Raw genomic sequence first — 19,472 nt, 5'->3', positions numbered from 1 at the left:
TATATATAAGAAACAAAAGCATGTTTCTTAATAAAATTGTTGTAGAAGACGTAATGATTTCAGTCCATCTTAAAAGCTCAAAAAAACAAATATTCATGCTTAAATGGCTAGTTAGACCACATTTATTATTTTTATTAGTTAATTTATTTATTTCGAACTTTATTTCCAAGTTTAAATATGTGGCAAAGTTCAAAAAACATACTTTTATCTATAAATAACATAAAATATTTGTTGAAACATGTTCCTAAAACTTAAAATTTTTTCCTGAAAACTCCCATATGTTTTTCGTTAATAGCTGTAGCACATTGTATTTTAAATTTGAAGTGAGCAAAAATAGTTCAAAAGAAGTTAGAAATAAATATAAGTTAAGTATCTTTTTCTATAAATTTAATTCAGAGTTAATATCCTCTTACTATTTCAAGTAGAGGATAAAAGTTTCTTCTTGATATTTTTTACTTAGTTCACATTGTAAGAGCGATGAAAAAAATATTGGTTTTCAGTTCGATATTATCTCGAAAACGGAGAGAAATTACTTTAAGTATCTAAAACGGTCTTCTTATCAAAACTATTGAAGATAAGTTTTAAGTTTCAGCTAAACATATGTTTTATCTCACAGTTGTTTGATACTTTTAAGGATCCTTTTCAGAAATGTAAAGAGAAAAATAATTAGAATGTCCAAAATGCTTACATGGTCTTAGTTTTTCAATATATTAAAAAAAAAAATGAATAAAATGTTACAAATTAACTAATACATAAGAATACGTAAGAAAGAACTCAGGTTAAATTAAATAGACATATATCAAAACTAATATGTAAAGATAAGTTGAAAAAGATCTAAAGGAAGTTTAAAAAGGAAACAAAAAATACTCTATTACGGCTCAAATTAAAATATATTAAACAAAAATAATTTCTGACATTACTTAAGTAATTCTATATTATGCCTTGAAATTTGCGTTTGTTGTTCCTAGCGTGTTTCATTTAACTGTTTTAATTTCATCTCCACTACAATTTTTTCAGATGAGCCTTGTGACAGTATTGTTTTTAGAAACTATATTTGGCATGTATAGCAATTCGTTTAACATCGAGTAATTATTACGTGTTGAAATCAATATGCAAAAACTTTACACCATTCTGTTTCTTGGTATTACTTTCATATAGCTATTCTATACGTTTACGATATTTTCCCTAGAAGAAAGCATTATATACATAGAAATTTTTTTTATCTGCTTAACTTAATCGACGTTAGATTTAGGTTGAGCATGAGTTGCGCTTTTTCAAATAAACCATGAGATGTGGCTAAAATGGTTCAACTGGTGGTGCCATCTATCGTGAAAGATGGTAAATACTAGAATTTTTTTGAGTATCAGCAGCTCTGGGTTGCTACTATGTAAGCGTGATTGAGAATTTTGCATTTCAATAGTCCAGGATTACCAATTAAGGGGTGAAGGAATCTGGAAACTACCTGTGTGTTGAAGAAATTAAAGATACAGCATGGTATCAACGCTTCAACTCAAATACTCGCTCAACTGGTCATAAAATTCTCCTTTTTGGCTGGAATATGTACCCTGCTACAAGGTACTGTGGGTCTTCAGATGCTGCTCATCATACAATTAATTCTCCACGATTTTTCGGCTGCTGCTGTTGTGTTAGGCATCTGGTAATAGAAAATTAAAATATGAATTCTTAATCCTTATCACAATGCTTAATTTCCATATTTTGAAGAACACGCATTCGATTTTAATTGTCTCTTTGCCGAGTTGTCGCGGATGAAATTCTGGTTGTTTAACCGCATTAGATGAAAATAGTCAATAAGCGATTTTCCTCACAGTTACAGTTTCAATACCTTTATGGTTATTTGATGGTTTCAGTTTAATATGTAAAAATAAAATTAAATAGCTTTTTTTTTATTTAACATTTTGAATAAATGGAACTCTATTTGAAACGTTACATTTGAATTTTTTGCTACAAATGTAAATAGCAATTCGAAAAAATGAAAAAAAAAAGTATGTTTGGCAGTGGATTGCGTTACCATAAAACTTAAATATGAATTCAATTTTTTAAACGAAGCAAGAAATGTAATTTTGTAATTACTAATGATGAATGAATTTGTAGGAAAAAATATTTTATTACAAAACTGAAAGAAAACAGGAAAAGAATGATTTATAATTGTTGGTGTTTTTATGTTATGACAGATAATGCCAGAAAAACCTAAGTAATTTTGATAATGCATATAACATGATTATTTTCGCATCTGAATGCTTAATGTTTCGTAGCATAATTCAAATTTTTTAGAAAACGACGATGCGAGAAGCTAAATTATTTACTATTTGGAATGAAATACACTATTTTTTTTAATTTATCTTTTTTGTAACACCTCAAATGCTGAAAAAAATAATTCTGAAAGAATCATTTCTCAAACTTTTTTTAATTATTCATATTTTATCGTTTTAAAGTGGTAAAACTTTGATTTACCTAATGCACATAGTTATATTTATTGCAATTTTAATTTCTTCACTATATCTTTTTTAGGAATACAAAAGTCTATTTAGGTATTAATCTGAAATAAAGCAAAAGTATAATTAAATATAACAAAAATTAATCGCTTAATTATTATTATTTAAATCCTGAAATAAACTGAAAAATCTCTGGACCAAATTATGGTACCGGACCGAAAAATTTATTTTACCTTAAAATATATTTTCACTGTAAAATATTACATCCTAATTACTTATTACTATAGCATTATTTATTTAATTACACTTATCCAGTATTTTTGCTGCGTAACATGTTCCAGTAAAAATGAATTGATCGGTGAAAGTAGTCCGTATGCCGTAATTTCATACGGAATTTTTACAGTGTACGTTAATAAACACATTTTAGTTTCATAATTTATTTGCAGAGAAAGTAATGAAATGATGCTTTTGCGTCATTTCGTTATCAATCATATTATTAACTTGCTGCAATAATTGCTGCGATAACAATTAAAAGAAACAACTATCTGAAATTTGCTTTAAACATAGATGTATGTCTTTACAAATGGGGTCTAAATCCAAATAAGTAAAAGTAATAGTGTTATATATTTTTTTTTCATTTATGTTCGAAGCTGCATTTGTAAATCTTTTATGATCTTTTACCGTGAAATCCAAGTTATAAAAGACCGCGCTATGATTTTCACATAAAAATATATACCGAGATAAGAGTACAAAAGAGCGACAAGAAATATCCCGAAGATATACACAATATTTTTTTCCAAATTTAGGAACGTTTCAACTGTAGAAAATAAGAAATTGACAAAGATCTGTCAAACACAGGAAGCAGTTGGCAGAAAGAGCTTTTGCTAGTAAAGGGAGAGTCCACGTAATTCACTCTTCAAAAGAAAGGAAGAAGATGGTCTGTTCTGACGCTGAGGTGCCAAATCATTCATTTTTTACGCTCCGTGGAATGAAAGGAAAAAGCTTGCTTCTAGAGGAGAAGGACGATGTCACGCTTTCCATATTTTTCTTGGTTTTTTTATACGACGCATTCGAAGAAAAAAAAAAGAGATTTGGAAATATCCTGAATTAGATGAAGCATCCGAGTTCTGATTGTACATCAACGAGGAAGTAAGCACTAATGCATTTACAGATATTGCTTTTCTATTTAAAGGAAAAAGAACCATTTGATATAGGCTAGCAAATGTTTCGGTTTCTCAAAAGAAATTTATGATGTTCGCATTTTGCAATGGAGAAAGAAATTCAGCTACGCAGCAACCTACGCCATGATAACTTTATGATTATTCATATTTATGAATGGAGAACAGACATTTTTTGCACAGAAAGTATGTATGAATTTAGCAATTTCTTTTTACTTGCAAGCGATGTCACGCTTGAGTCATCTAATCAGGTTTTACGCACTTGCGTGACGTCACTTGCAGATATCCAAGTAGGTATTTACCAAATATTGATTCAGCTTGATAATGCACCCAAGCCTTAAAGCTGTACCGTTGCACGCAACCACGTGATAAGTTAAACCCATATGATTAGTATAAAGTTGGTGGCTGGGTGGCGCAGTTGGTTTGTCGTCGGCCTTATCGTCGGCATCTTCATTTTGTCTTAGTAGTCTTTATCAAATGAATTGATTTTTCTGAATTGAATAATACTATTCTCACATATAGTTACTCACCTGAATAGGCTTAAGCGTTCTTAAAAATAGAAAATCGAAACACTTACTTATGGACTAAATATTTTTAAAGAAAACCCAACAAAAATGTATCCTATCTGATATATATATATATATNTATGGAGTATATATATATATATATATATTACTATTCAATAAATGTCATTTAAAACTTTGTAACTGCAACTTTTTTGACATTTGTCGAGATATCTTTTATATTGATGCCCTTACATTATGTTTATAACTAAACCAAATAAACTAGGAAGTTTAAAGTCTGCGGGTTCGATCCCCGGCCCAGACACTGGATTTTCGGGATGCAGAAAACCCTCAGCGGCCATGTCGTATGATTATGCGGCATATAAAAGATCCCTGGAGTGCCTTATTGGCTCTTGGCATTTTCAGCAAAATTAAATTCCTTGTGCATTTTAACATCCTAATTGAGTCTCGGTGCTGCCATCTAGTGTGGCAGAAACTAGACGTCCAAATTAACATGACCAACGGTATCTCACTCTTTGTGGTGGTCCTGAAAGAGTGGATACCACCTCTGGAGAATGCTCTAGGTCAGCTCATCGGCAAACCGATTGTGCAGCTCATTGGAAATAAAAAATAACAAGTTCAAAGTACTCAATTGCGATGTTAGAATACATGCATTCGGTACTAAATCCTTATATATAATGAATCAGGTCAGACTAACTATCCAAAAAATGACCATCACAACTAATTGGACATCACCAAAAAATGCACTAGTTCTTGACTTTATAAATATTCTCATTTTTAATTTTCATACTGTTGCCAGTTATCTAGCAAGACCATGATACCTCGTGTTTTGAGTCAAGATCTGGTCAGACAGATATTAATCTAGATGATAAAATAAATAATATTTAGATAGATGATTACAAATCTGGAAAATAAATTGGTGGAAGCAGAGTGTCTAGGCTTTAATAACGTTTGACACTGATATCTTTTGCTTATTTGGTTAATGCAACAAGAATCAATCAACAAAACAAACAAAAGAACAAAAATCGGAAAATTAGGTAGTATTTGACATTCTAAAATTCTACATTTTTATACTGATTCCACCAACCTGATAAAACCATGAATTTTAATGCTTTAATAAACTTCTTGACAGACAAACAATCATTTAGACATAATCTTGCAGACATCAAAGTCCAAAAACTAGAGAGGGTGAGACAATACTTCATACCCAAATATTCTGTGCTTATTTAACATATTACGTGGATGTAAATGAGATGTTTCAAAATACAATTGGATGGTGATATTTGGTAATACTAGGAATTCAGAAATAGTAGCATTCTTCAATTTCAAATTGTTGTCTTCAGCATGGCGTAGAAATGAATTTTCATATTTTGAGTAAACCTCTTATCAGACAAACAATGGTTTAGTAAAAGTATATGTCAAATCAGAACACTAGGATGAATGGAGCTTATTTTCATAGCTTACATTGCTCACTATCAGTATTGTTCGCTGAGAGAAAAGAAATCAAGATTTGTGTTGCTTCTCGCTTAATGTTTCGATGCCAAATATGGTGCTTGACCACACAATTCTGGTGAGAAAGTGTGAGTTACCAGTAACAAGTGAGTTACAGTGAGTGTGAGACGTAGTTGTCACCAAGCTTAACAAAAATGTATTCGAATTATAAAAATAACTTCTAAATTGTAAAAATGTTACAACGGCTTTGTACTTTTTTTAATTTTAAGTTACTTTTAACTTAGCGACCGTTCTCTGGAAGAGTTTTTTTTTGTAATATCAATAGGTAGATGGCGTGTTTTAGGTAATTATTGCATTTGATGCAAAATTGTTGTGAAAATAAACATACGCATTTTCTGTTCATTTATGTTTGCGAACAATGTGTTTTTTACATGTTTTTCTGGGGCTTACTACTTAATAATAATCGTTATTTTCAGCAATAATACTATTTAAAATTTTATTAACCATAACAAAAAATAATAATTGTTCAAATATTTCAATGAATAAAAGTGAATATAGGTAGCTTCGAATTGTGTTAATTTACTTTAATTTATGCTTATAAAATAAATATTAAATAATTCTTCAGTCCTTAAACTTATCCAATATCAAATACATAAATTGAATTCCATTAAAAAAAAAGGTATTTTTGAGGCTGTTTTGCGATTGAAAGATGCAAAAAAATACACCTAAGGTAGAAAATGAGGTTATGTTTTGCACCAAAAATAGCCTCATTAGTAAACCTCAATTTCTGCCCCAATTACACATTACTAAATTAACCTTTGAATATAAATAAGAAATAATTTTGGTTTAGATCGGGTGAAATTGTTTACACCTCAAATACACGTAAGTTCGCGAAGTGTAGCGAAAATAATCCGTACACCTCAAATACATCCTCCCTAAGCTGATTGCTTTAAGGAAGTTTTCCATCAACAACTAAACAACCTCAAATGTGAATAAAACAACTTCCTCCACTTCGACTATACACCATGTCAGGTTAACCTTTTAGGATCGTGTTTTAAACCAGCTTCGAGAAAACTTCAGATCAACTTAGACACTTTAAAACAACCGCAAATAAACCTCAAAAATATCTTAAATTTCTTTAATGGTTAATTAATATAAAACAAATTTTCTATCTCAATTTTTTTCCATCTATTAATATACCTTATTGAGGAGCAAAAATTTAGTATTTTGTGCTTAATATTATGCTACTTTCAACAGCCTAATGACCGATTCAAGCTTTCATCAATCATCAAAAGTATAATTTATTTTAAAAATCATTCGTACAAAATATCAAAATCAATAATATGAGTTAAATACCGATAATTGTTGATATCGAAGTTTTGTCCAATTACGGGTATTGGATCAAGATAAAAAGTAAATAAGAGGCTTAAAATAAAGTAATCTTCATTTTCTACTTAGCTCCATAAGAATTAGTTTTTACTCGTTATTTTTTATTATGCCATTTTGCTTTTTCTTCTAATAGGATTCTCTCCTCATTTTTTTTAAAAATACTTTTATCAAACTTCTAACCTATCCAGCCGATCCATTAGCTTTCTACTACAAGTGATGGGGTTTTCTTCATCATTTCTCTCAGAACTTTAGCCGATGATCAATAATTGAGATGAAAGAAGAAATATCTCCAATAAGCTTCATGTCTAATGACCTTTTGACCTTTTTCACTCAGCTATTAGCTGTAATGTTTAGTTACATAATATTTCCAAAGTTTTCCTACTTTTTTTTATGTTATTTTCGAAACATTTATCGGTGTCGACGGGTGTTTAAAACATCATAAGATGAATAAAGTATAGTTATTAAATATTTTTTTCTTAAAAAAGGAGAAACTTCTTTCTAAATATAAATCAATTCATAATGTCTGCTGTCATTTTTGTTTTATGCAAAACTGCTTTTACTAAATGAAATAAAGTATTAATGATTTCATTCGTAACTGTTTGGTTTTTTGATCAATTTAAAACTTTTTTTTTCGTGAATGAAATATTTTGTATACGAGTCCCTCTATTTTGTAAGATAATGCTTAAGTAATTTCTTTAATTATTTCTGTAATTTTGAAAATCTTATCACCATGAAATAATGTGATTCGTGACTAAACACGAACTCTTAAATATATGACGAAAATGTTTCCTCAACTCGAAACCACATCGTAGTGCATTGTGGGAGATTGTTAAATTAAATGACAGAATGGTAGAATGAAAGCTAGACAGTCGAAAATGAAGTGACGAATTAAGCTGAGTGGGTTTCATGGTGGTCAAGGAGTTTGCCCGTACCCTGATAAAAAGGGGCTCAAATCTTGTTTTCGAGATGGATCTAATTTATCTCTATTTGTTTTCTATGTCCTTGTGTATAGTGCCACATATATGGGTCCTGCGTTAAAGTGATAGTTAGAAAATATAGATGCATTAGGAACTACGAGACTTTTTCATGGGGATTGAATAACGAATTATTTCATTAATTTTTACTAAATTTGTTTCCTTACAAAATTGAAGCAGTGACGATAGCTATTTCTTCACTTAAGCAAAATTTTTGCTTGTATCATATTCTACAAAATGGTTCCATCAAAAACGAAGAGAGTTTATCGATATTTCAGTATCCATTATTTACACTGGCTCTTCAGGTTATGGTTAAAATCAAAAGGAGTATACCAAGATACTAATTTAGTATATAAAATATTTAAAACTATATGTGTACCAAAGTTATAGGATAAATATCAAAATGCTTCAAAATATACAAAAAGATTTTTTTTCTATATTAAAATATATTACTATTCTTATTTAACTAAGAAGTCTAAGTTGATCAGTTAAAAATAAAATAAATGGTTAGAACTAATATATACATATTTTGATATTTTCAGATGTATTTTGTGATTTTCAATGGAAAAGATCTATACCCGAATTTAAAATAGATTAAAATCCTTAAAAATAAGTTTATAAATTGCAAAAATTTCTAAATTTGAAGTTTAAATGCTATCTGAATAATAAAATTTATGCTTTTTATGAAAAACATATTTATTCCAGTTTAAAATTATTGTTAAAGCAAATCGTGGCAGTAAATAAACTAAACGTCTGGAACATCAATATGAGAAAACATCATCTTATTTGCATGACTATTATCAACTCAGAATATATAGACATACTTTAATTACAGATATTTTATTCTCGATGTCTAATCTCTGCTCAGTGCTGAACAAAAAACAAAACAAAATTAAAAGCTATGGACAAATTATTCCATTTACCAGGAGTTTCTAAATTCAAATTAGTGTGCTTTAATATTCTCATTTCATTTATGTCATATCTGATTTTTTTTTTTAATTTTTTAAAACTTATTCTTTCTAGTTCTGTTTTTTTCCAATTGTGCTTACTGAGATAAGCAGCTTACGTACATTTTAAATTCATCTCTTATCAAAAAATAATGTATATTTATGAAGGACGAAATGATTAATCCGTATTACTGTTAAAGTCATAGATTTAATTTTTAGTCTATGCTTGGTTTCATCATTTATTTTTCTTCCGAAATTTTTTGATAGAAATACAATTCGATTCATGCAAGTGGAATAAAGTATTACCATTAAAAAATTAATTATATATTTAGATTTTTTATTAATATATAATGTAGAAATAAATGATTATGTAACTATAATTATTGTGCTCCTTTTTAATAAAAAAATCAATATCTAAAGAAATAGGCATATTAATTCTGAACAAGAAAAGTTATAATTTTCTTTCTTTCATTTTATAGATTTGCTTTATGCTAAAATTCTTTTGTTGTAAAAAGAATTCGACTGCTGTACTAGTTATATTTTATTCAGCAATTATGGAGGACCATTTCGAAGATTTTAAGAAGGAGTCCTTAAAAATTTTCTTTTTGAGCATCTCAATTCTTCTATGAAACAACTTTTCACGAGAGGAAATTATTTCTTACATTTTTTAAATTGAGCAACAAAAGTGTTTGCAAAGAATTAAAAGTTCTCAAGCTTGTATTAAATTATTAAAAAAAAATCCTAACATATTTAATAAATGAAATGCACCTTAATTGTTTTCAGTATTATTAACTTTTCTTTCCCGAGTTCATTTCGCAACAACAAAAAAAGCACTGTAATAATATTTTAGTTATTAGAATTTTATGTCGGTCTGATAAAAATAGGATAAAATTCATAAAATATACATTAGGAATAGAAGAGGAGTAGAAAAAAGAAACTACCCAACAATTCATTTTATGGTTTGCTCGGGGGAAAGGAGCTGCATTATGATGTTCAAGAGGTCTGACGGCAGTTGAAAAAGTCTTTACACAAGGAAAATTAATGACAGAGACGAGGGTAAAAATCCATCAATTGACTGAAAAGAAGAATTGAGTTTCGGAATAAAATTTCAAAGTTAAAAATTTTCGTGATTCAAAACGGCCTTCCATTAAGTGTAGGAAAGTTAAAAAGAAGAGCTTTGAGAAGGAATACTAATATTTTTCATTTTTTAGTAAATTTGCTTATATTTTCTCAAATATAATACTTTATTTGAAATCTTAGTAACGTTTTCAGATTTAAACGATTTTTTCTATTGTTACCTCATTTATTGTCATATTACTTAAAACTACGAAACTAAGTATCCAACAATCTAATATATTTTATATATATAATATTTCTTTCTAATATATATATATGCTGGATTATGATGCAAATAAGAATGCTTGGATGACGACCGCAATTTTTACTAAATGGCTGAAAAAGCTAGACAATGCTATGGAGAGTCAAAAACGAAGAAATTTGCTAAATTGCCGATAAAACATTCTTGGAAAATGTCAAAGTTCACTTTTTTCCTGCAAACTGCACAAGTGTGCTTCAGCCATTACATTTGGGCGTGATTATGAATCTAAAATTGCAGTATAGAAAGCAGTTAATTCAACTCGCTATTCAAAGCATTGCAGAGCCTAATCCCAAGAAAATAACTGTTCTCCAGGCAATGAATATGATTTCGTTGGCACGGTCTCAGGCAACAACCACAACTATAAAGAACTGTTTTAAAAAAGCCGGATTTGTCCATCGAACAACCGAATATACTGGGGGAGAGGACGTAAGAGATGATGATACAATAATCTATGAGGATGATTGGAACTTGCTCGCAGCAGAGGCAACTTTTGATGAATACATGGATTGCGATGAAGATGTAGTAACGTCAGCGATTTTCACTGTTGATGAGCTTATACAGAACACACAGTCAGAGCCACATAGTGACAGCGAGGATGACGTGGAATGTCAACAAATTGTTCCACCTACTTTTCAAGATGCAATGAATTCCATTGAAACACTAAGAACTTATTTTCTTTACCACAATACCAGCGATAAATTTTTTCAGGACCTTGATTCATTGCACAGGTCATTAATTAAAGCTCAACGTCAATCATCACATCAAACAACCGTAGATAATTTTTTCTGTAAACTTAACGGGAAATGATTAAAGTAAAAAAAAAATTGGATTATCAAATAAATAAAGGTAATGTAAATTCAAATTGCTTACTATAATTTTTCTTCTTTTTTTTCTATGGTTATCTGTTTGTTTCGCTTTGTCCAATTTATAAATTTATGTAAATCAACGCATTAAACATTAAAATTAACTGTAAACAGAGTTAGTTTCTAGTTTTGGAAGTTGAAATCGATTATACGACGTTATCGCTTATACGACGTTTTTCGGTGTTGTCCCTTCAGCGTCGTATAAACGATGCTCCATTGTTATATATATATATATCGGTATATATTTTCCTTTTAATTTTTGAAATAATGCACATCTCAGTGAAAAATTACAAACCTTTCAATATTTGCATTAATATTTCCACGATGCTTATTGAGAGAGTTTCTTTAAGTTGTTTATTGAATTGCTCTTTTTTAGTTATTTATTGAATTGTTTTCTGTTTGTATAAAATCAAAATATATTGACACATTTTTCAATTATCATAATCTTTATATTTACGAAATAAATTTACAAAATAAATAAATTTCCTGTCCAAAAATTACAAAATAAAGTTGCTTCTAATCGTTTAATGATAATTATTTACCTTTAGTAAAAATACTTTTCGTTAAAATTATAAATCAGGTGTTGGCCCTTATTAGTTTGAAAAAGTAATAAATAACGCTGTTGTTCAGAGAGCTAAGGCAGTTGGCATACTATATAATTTTCTTTGAACGATCTTCCAAAGACTCCATTAAGAAGCAGTAGTGTTTTTTTTCTCCTTAGAATAGATAAAGGATTTTATAAAAACTAAACTATGAAAACTCAAACTTTGTTCATATATTATGAAGTGTCAAAGAAAGAATTTCTAAGCACCAACATAATTCTCTTCCCAATTTGAAATCCTCGACTTACAGCATATTATAAATTATTTTTCCAAGAAAGAACAAAGACTTCATGATTTGGCTGAGTTTACCAATGCTGCATTCGTACTCCAAACTAAGCTTTAGAAGTTTAAAATGAATTGATGATAAGAAATTAAACACGTTTGTTTTTACTACAAATACTTCAACATATTATTCTTGGATCACAAAGATGTCAAGTATTTATGTAAATCAATTTGGCAATTTAAGAAAAATGACTGTTATTAGAATGAATAATTTCTATCAAAATACGATAAGGTAAATAAACTTAGAAATGAAAAAAAAAATGAAATACATATTTAATTATTAATGTTATGAAATGTATTAGGCCTTTATTAGATCGACCTTGTAGCCTGCACTGTAGGAAGAAATTCTGAATCAAATTACGGTAAAAAGTTAAAATTAGATTTTATCGGAATATGTTACTGAACGAAAATTCAAACATACGGTGATTTTAAACAGTAATAATTACCGTAAAATAATTGAATAACTCTAGTTAAATAAATATTAAAAGAAAAATTATGGTACTATTTAATGGTATAAATGGATTTTACGGGAAAATGGATTTTACACAAGTAGTACAACACTAAGTGTTCTGGTATTTTATACCGTAATTTGATACGGATATTTCAAAATGTGGGATTTATTGCGTGAATAATAATTATTTGGTTATTGTTTAATTTCTATTTAGAAAATTTAAATGCAAGGTCATTTATTTTTTTATTTTAATTCTTATTTATCTATTATTTAAAATTCATATTTGTTGCAAAAATAAGATAATAATGTTTATTGTTCTTAATTAAGCAAATCACTTCTGATTAAATATAAAGATAGAATAACATGTTTTTCAAAACTTCAATAGTCAGTTTTGAGAATGTTTAGTAGATTTTTATACAATCTAAAAGAATAGTTTTTGCGTGAAGAAACATTTCAAAATGTCTTTATAAAAGGATTTAGCGACAGCAAGCTGTTTCTTTGGATTGGGTCTTTTAAAAAATAAAATCATCACCGAGGGAAGCATCGTCTATAACAAAATGTTCATGAGAAAAAGCAATTCGAATATACGATAACGTGAAATAAATGTTTCCGAAACAATGAAATGTCAAAAAGCGGACTTTGTTTTCGAAAAACACTTTGTTGCCTTGATATTTTACTAGAATTTTATCTTAACAAAATTGTGACTTTTTCTCCGTTTGTACCAAAAAAAAAATCTTGCGTTTTTGTATTTTATTTTATGTCTGATAACATTTAAAAAAGTATTCTCTCAGTTTTTAGGAGATTTTTGTAACTAGAAAGAAGTTCAGGCTTTATTATTGAAATCAAATTTCGAAGTGATTTGTCTGTATTTTTTTCTGCGTTGATTCCATTTATTATCATACATGATATTTCAAAATATACTTTTAAAAAACACCTGCAGTTTATTGCAGCAAATTTCTTTTTGATCTAGAATCAAAATGTCTAGACAAAGCCAAATAAAAAAATAAAACTATATGTTTCAACAGAATTTTTTTTAAGCTTCTTTTTCTCTAAAAATGTTTTTCTTTTTAATTTTGTACATTGCTATTTGTATTTGGATTTATACCAACCTCACTTTTCTTTATAACGTACAAGGGGAAAGCATTTTTGGTACATTTACCGTGCTGTATAATTAAGACATTTCTGATAAGAAAAACTAATTTTGGTAAATAAAACCAAAATATTGTATTACCAAAATCATGTTGTTTTTTTGCTAGAAATGTCATTACCAAACAGTAATTTTACCAGGATTTTTATTCCCCTTGCAATTTTCCATTCTTTCTTATATTGATAAAAAGAATGCTTATTTTTATGGTTTGGTTCGTAGATGCAGTAATTAATTAATTTACTTTTCATTTTGACTTAGTAGTCTTCATCAAATAAATAGATTTTTCTGAATTGAATAGCACTACACTGTTAAAATTTTAATTCTAAAATTATGGTAAAATAACAGGCAGCTGTCTGTCCGTTCGATTAACCGTAAAGTTTACGGTAAAGAACATTTTTTTCTATTATGGTTTTAAAACCATTTAAAAAAATTAAGGTTATAAAACCATGAATACAAAACTATACGGTTTTTTAACCATTTGCAACTAGCATTTTTCGAAAACGTAAAAAAATATATATATTATTTAACTAAACATAGGAGCTCGGCTTTTCGTAAGGTAATGGGCATTGGGAGTGCCGGACACTGGCAAATCTTAATGTGTTGAAGGGGATGGACGAAATATTGTGGTGTCAACACTAGGACTCGAACATCAGTTCTGCCGGTCATGAGATTGACAGATAAGCCCTCTCGGCTGTCATATGCACGCAGTTGCAAAGAACTAAGTAGATTCATTAAGTGGTTCTAGTTGGCGCGATAAAATTCTGGTTGTTTAACCGTATTAGGTGAAAGCAGTTAATAAACCAAACTAGACAATTCGATGACTATTTTATTTATGGTTATTTGACTGTTTTGATTAAATGTGGTAAAATAACCATCCAATAAATTGTTATTTAACCATTTTTTCCGAGAAATTTCTAACAGCGTATTCTCGCATATAGTTACTCACCTGAATAGGCTTAAGCGTTCTGAAAAATAGAAAATCGAAACACTCACTTATAGACTAAATATTTTTAGAAAAAACCCAACAAAAATGTATGTTATCTGATATCTATATGTATATATATTACTATTCAATAAATGTCATTTAAAACTTTGTAACTGTAACGTTTTTGACATTTGCCGAGATATCTTTTATATTGATGCCCTTCCATTACGTTTATAACTAAACCAAATAAACTAGGAAGTTTAAAAAGTATTCTCAAAATCATAGTATTTCGGAAATTGAATTTATATAAGTCATCTCTAAGGAAAAGATTCAAACCCTTTTAGCTTTTTTTTCTCCAAGTGGATTGAAAAAAGATACGGTCGTATTAGGTTCAAGTCAAATATTTCAAACCTTTCAGACCAGAAAGCTTGATGTGACAATTTCCTATAGAAGTCTAAGGTTATTACCAAGATCTCAAATCGAAAGTACATACGAAGAGCAAGTTCTTATCTTAAAGGATCAGCTGAACAAACAGCAAGAAACTGGTTTTTATTCATTCGTTTGATTTTGCACCTGCACTAGGTTAAGAAGTTTTTCTTAAAAAAATCGATTTCTGTTCCGCTGAAAGAGTTTGAAAGCATAAATAAATGGGCGTATACTTATACCTTGGAAACATAGTTGCAGAGACAAATATGGATATAAATATTACAAGAAATCTTAAATTACGTAGTTTTAGTTTTTAGTCTGCCTTGAAATAGGTGATAACAATGCATGGTTTTGCTTTCCTCCAATTAATTTAAGTAATTTTCTAGCTTATTATAATAGAACTAGTGACTAATATATTAAAAGAATTCGTGAACAATATATGATTAATGAGTAACAAATAAATTGTACTTATATATTTTAGTGTTTCTGTTTACTTTATTTATTCAAGCAGGAAGCAAAATATTTTAAATCACTTAATTATGATAAACTAATTTTACGCATGCTGTCTTTCTGTAGCAAAAATTTTATGTTAAAATTTCCATAACCTGATAATTCATCTCCTACTATTTCGTTCATTATGCGCATGTTCATTTTTTATAACTCGAAAAGAAAAAATATATATTTGTCGGTTACAGAAAGTGCTTATTTAAAACACAATTTTTGTAAATTTTTTATTACATGCAGTGCATGACATCTAATATACTTGATCTCTTTTGCAATGATCTTTGAATATAGTAAGATTAATATTTGAATATGGTATTAAATTAGTTGCAAAGAGCAATCCGTATAAAATGGGCATGGGAGAAGCATATTGTAAGAAACTGTTCATTTGTAAGGTCAATAATATGAGGAAAGCAGCAAAAATTATTTATAAAACTGTAAAAAACAGGAATGGTAGTGTAAAGAGATACAAATTATTCTCAGTTTAAAAGAATAAGTCAGTTGAATTTTAAATGCTTACATAGCATAAGAATTCAAGAAAGAAGCTTAAAGCACAGCCAATATTTATCATCATTCAAAGAAAAGGCAAAAACATATTTTAACAATGCCAATTTTAAGGCAACTATAAGGAAGCCATCATTAGCAATATTTGTTCTTAATTTTGAAAACAGACATAAATATCAGTAGATATAAGTTTTATTTAGATACTTGGAATGTACGTGGGAAGAAAGTTGGTAACAACAACAAACTAATTTTTTGTGAAGAGCAATCGCATTCTTTCAAAAACTGGTACTTTGAAGCTTATTAAAATTAATAGACATTCTAGTTTTTAATTTTTTTGCAATTATTATAGCTTCCTTTACATATGCTTAATTCTTACTTGTCTTCAAGTATTCTTTCTTTTTTTTTTCCTTCATTCCTATTTATTCTTTTTTCTCGCTTTTCACTATATTTTTTTTTGCTCTGCTTCCTACAGTAATAAAACTCAGAATTTCGCTATTACTTAAAATTCTTAGAACTTGAATTTTTTTAATAAAAAATGCGCTATTTGTTTTTTTGCGCTGCAAACATTTTCAAACTTGAGAATACTGGAAATAAAGCTATTGTAATTACTAACATTGAAAATCAAAAACAGTATTTTATTTTCTGTATATCCTGTTTTTTAACACTTAGAGCTACATTGTTAAAGCTTAATATTTGAAGACTCATATAAATAACTATATATGAACTCGGGCATAGATTTGTAATTACGCGTAAACGCTGCAAAATAAAATGTGAATGTTTGTTAGTAACAGCAACAATATCGCTCTTACAGATTTTCTTAAGTAAGAAAGGTGGTTGAAAATGCCACTATTTTTCAGTTGCACAATCGTTCTTAACATATATTTATAATTAAGTGTGATTAGAAAGTAGAACATGTGACTATTGTTAAAAATACGCCATTGCATTTATACAAAAAAAAATGCATCTTTGATAAATATGAACTAGATATACTGTATACCAGTATATAAAATTCTGCTCTGCATAAAACAGTTTAGCAAGTGCACTTCTTAATTTTACAAAGAAATAGATTATCAAATTAATAGGAATTGTACTCGAAAAATTTTTTGTTAGTTTAAATTTCGAAATATATTTCAAATTAAAATTCATACCTTAGATAATACTGTTCTTACAAAAAATAAGCAATAAATTCTTCCAAAGGTAAGTTGTGAAAAATTAAAATATATTTATAATTTTGATAAATCTTATTGCCTTCTGCAATAAAAGGATTATTGCGATATGGCTTTGACTGTAAAAATATACTTAACATTGCGTACCGCTCACAGTTGTCCTTATATGTTTTCTTTATACAGAATGCTTTAAGAAAACAACCACTGGCAAATTCATTACAATCAGGAAATATATAGTCAATATAATTAACTGCATACAGAGTCATCAAATCAAGTCGAATCGTGCATCTTGGACATTTATTTCGATATCAGATGATAGTAACCCCACTAAACTATTGACTTTAAAGAAGCCTAGAAAGTGAGGAAAGAAATCTGATGAAAGGAGATGGCTGGTGGGTATTATGAAGGACTATAACGAAGATTAAAAGTTACTATTTTGAAACATCATGCATTTGACAGGAGCTAATGTAGAGAAGAAAAAAAAGCACGTTGCGGATGATTCTGACTTGCTCTGGGCAACAGTGACAATAATGTCACGGAGATGATGCGGAAGTAGATGAACATGTAAAAGAAGAAGATGGAAATGCAGAATCAGAAGAAAACGCAAAATCTGACTTTGGTAACAATTCCCCTTTACAATACTGTCACGCAATATTGTAAAGGAGAATTGTAAAAGTATATTATATACGAATAATCACTAACAGCTATGTAATTAGCTATTTAATAATTATAACTAAACGTATTTGTTATATTTTATTTTATATTTTATGACCGTTGTTGAACAACTCACCCAATTTTTGGGTTTACGACTACTAATGTTCAACTCCGTAGCCTTTTAATTTTGAGCCCAATCCAGAAGACTTCTTGGATCAAGTATTGGGAGAAATTTGCCTTCGTGGACTTTTTGATGGAACGATTTGCGTTACATGGAGAGGACGATCACGAGAACCTCCCATGGTCAGCCTGACGGTAAGGGGACTTTAACCCATGATCCGTCTACCACTGAGGATATTTCACGTCAGCACTGTGATTGGTACAAGCTTGATGCGGAATTCGTATCGACCAGCCATTGCCGGGATCGACCCCCGGTTCACCTCATTTGAAGGTGAACGCTCTATCCCCTGAGCCATAGCAGCTCACGTATTTGTTACGGTATAAACTGCGACTATTTGTTTGAAATCCGATTAAGTAAGTATTGTCCTTACAAAAAGTTCAAAAATGTTTACGTGGAGATTACGAACAATGCCGACTCTTACATTGTGTATAAATAGTTTTCTTTATTTTACTTTTTAATCGTCGCTGAACAGTTGACCGAATTTTAAGTACTCGGCAATCAAAGTTCTACCCCATAGCCTTGTAATTTTGAACTCAGGTAGTCTTCGTGGAGGACTTTTTGAGGGAGCAAACGAACGTTTGCGTTATATGGAGGGGAAAAACATGAAAACCTACCGAGATTAGCCTGGTGGCCAGAGGACTCTAACCAATGATCTGTTACCCACTGAGGATACTTTTCGACAGCACTGTAGTCAGTGCGAGCCGGGAGTGGAATCGACCAGCCATGGCAAGGATTCGAACCCGGTTCACCTCATTAGGAGGTGAGTGATAAATCCTCTGAGCCACCACGGCTCCATATAAACGGTCACACAAAATACTGAATCAAAGGTAATATTATAGTTTTTAAAAGCTACAATCATTTAAAATTAAAAACAAAGCATCATTAGGTGCGTGTGCTTCCCAATGAGGTAGCCCAGGTTTGAATCCTAGTCTTGGTTGGTTGATAAGATTTCTGTTCCTGGTTCACTCCGACCACAGTGCTGAAGTAAAAAAACCGTAATGGTGGAAGGATCATAGACTAGAATCTTCTGGCCGTCAGGCTAACCGCGGGAACTTTGCGTTGTTTTGCCTCGCCATGTAACACACATTACATAATGTGGATTAGATTTAAGAAACACTTATCCGTAAGTATGTCCCAATAATTGATCCAGGAGTCCCCTTGTCTTCTGCATCGGACTCAAAATTACAAGACAACGGAGTTGAACATTGATAGTAGTAAACTCCGAATTGAGCCAGCTGTTACACGTCTGCTACATAATAAATTAAAAACAAATAAGATTGTTTTACTTTTTAATTTTAAGTTGTATTTGAAAGAAACCTTCATTCAAAATCCGTGAATCAAATTACAAATTACTTACAGCAACCAATAGCAAATAAAAAATTCTCTTTTTTAATTTAATCTCTTTTTTAATTCTCTTCTTTAAAACTATTGCGGTGTGAATTAAAATGCATATATATTTTTTTAACACTTAGAGC

At 29.6% G+C, this 19,472-nt stretch overlaps 2 protein-coding genes across 3 annotated transcripts in view; one reads left to right on the top strand and one right to left on the bottom strand.

The window, feature by feature from the left end:
* LOC107453216 (uncharacterized) overlaps nt 1-19,472 on the bottom strand; it is a 134,430-nt gene that overhangs the window by 102,020 nt on the left and 12,938 nt on the right. The gene's annotated exons all lie outside the window — the stretch shown is intronic.
* On the top strand, nt 10,515-11,102 carry LOC122269478 (tigger transposable element-derived protein 6-like). Its single transcript, XM_043042802.1, has one exon. It carries the CDS (start codon nt 10,515-10,517, stop codon nt 11,100-11,102), a length of 588 nt encoding a protein of 195 aa, XP_042898736.1.

This window comes from Parasteatoda tepidariorum, chromosome 1 (assembly GCF_043381705.1).
Source record: "Parasteatoda tepidariorum isolate YZ-2023 chromosome 1, CAS_Ptep_4.0, whole genome shotgun sequence".
Lineage (NCBI taxonomy): Eukaryota > Metazoa > Arthropoda > Arachnida > Araneae > Theridiidae > Parasteatoda > Parasteatoda tepidariorum.
Note: the sequence above shows the minus strand (reverse complement) of the source record. Positions and strands in the feature narration are given on the sequence as shown.

Coding starts and splice junctions, on each gene's coding strand:
- LOC122269478 (XM_043042802.1), top strand. CDS start 10,515: ATGAATCTAAAATTGCAGTATAGAAAGCAGTTAATTCAACTCGCTATT.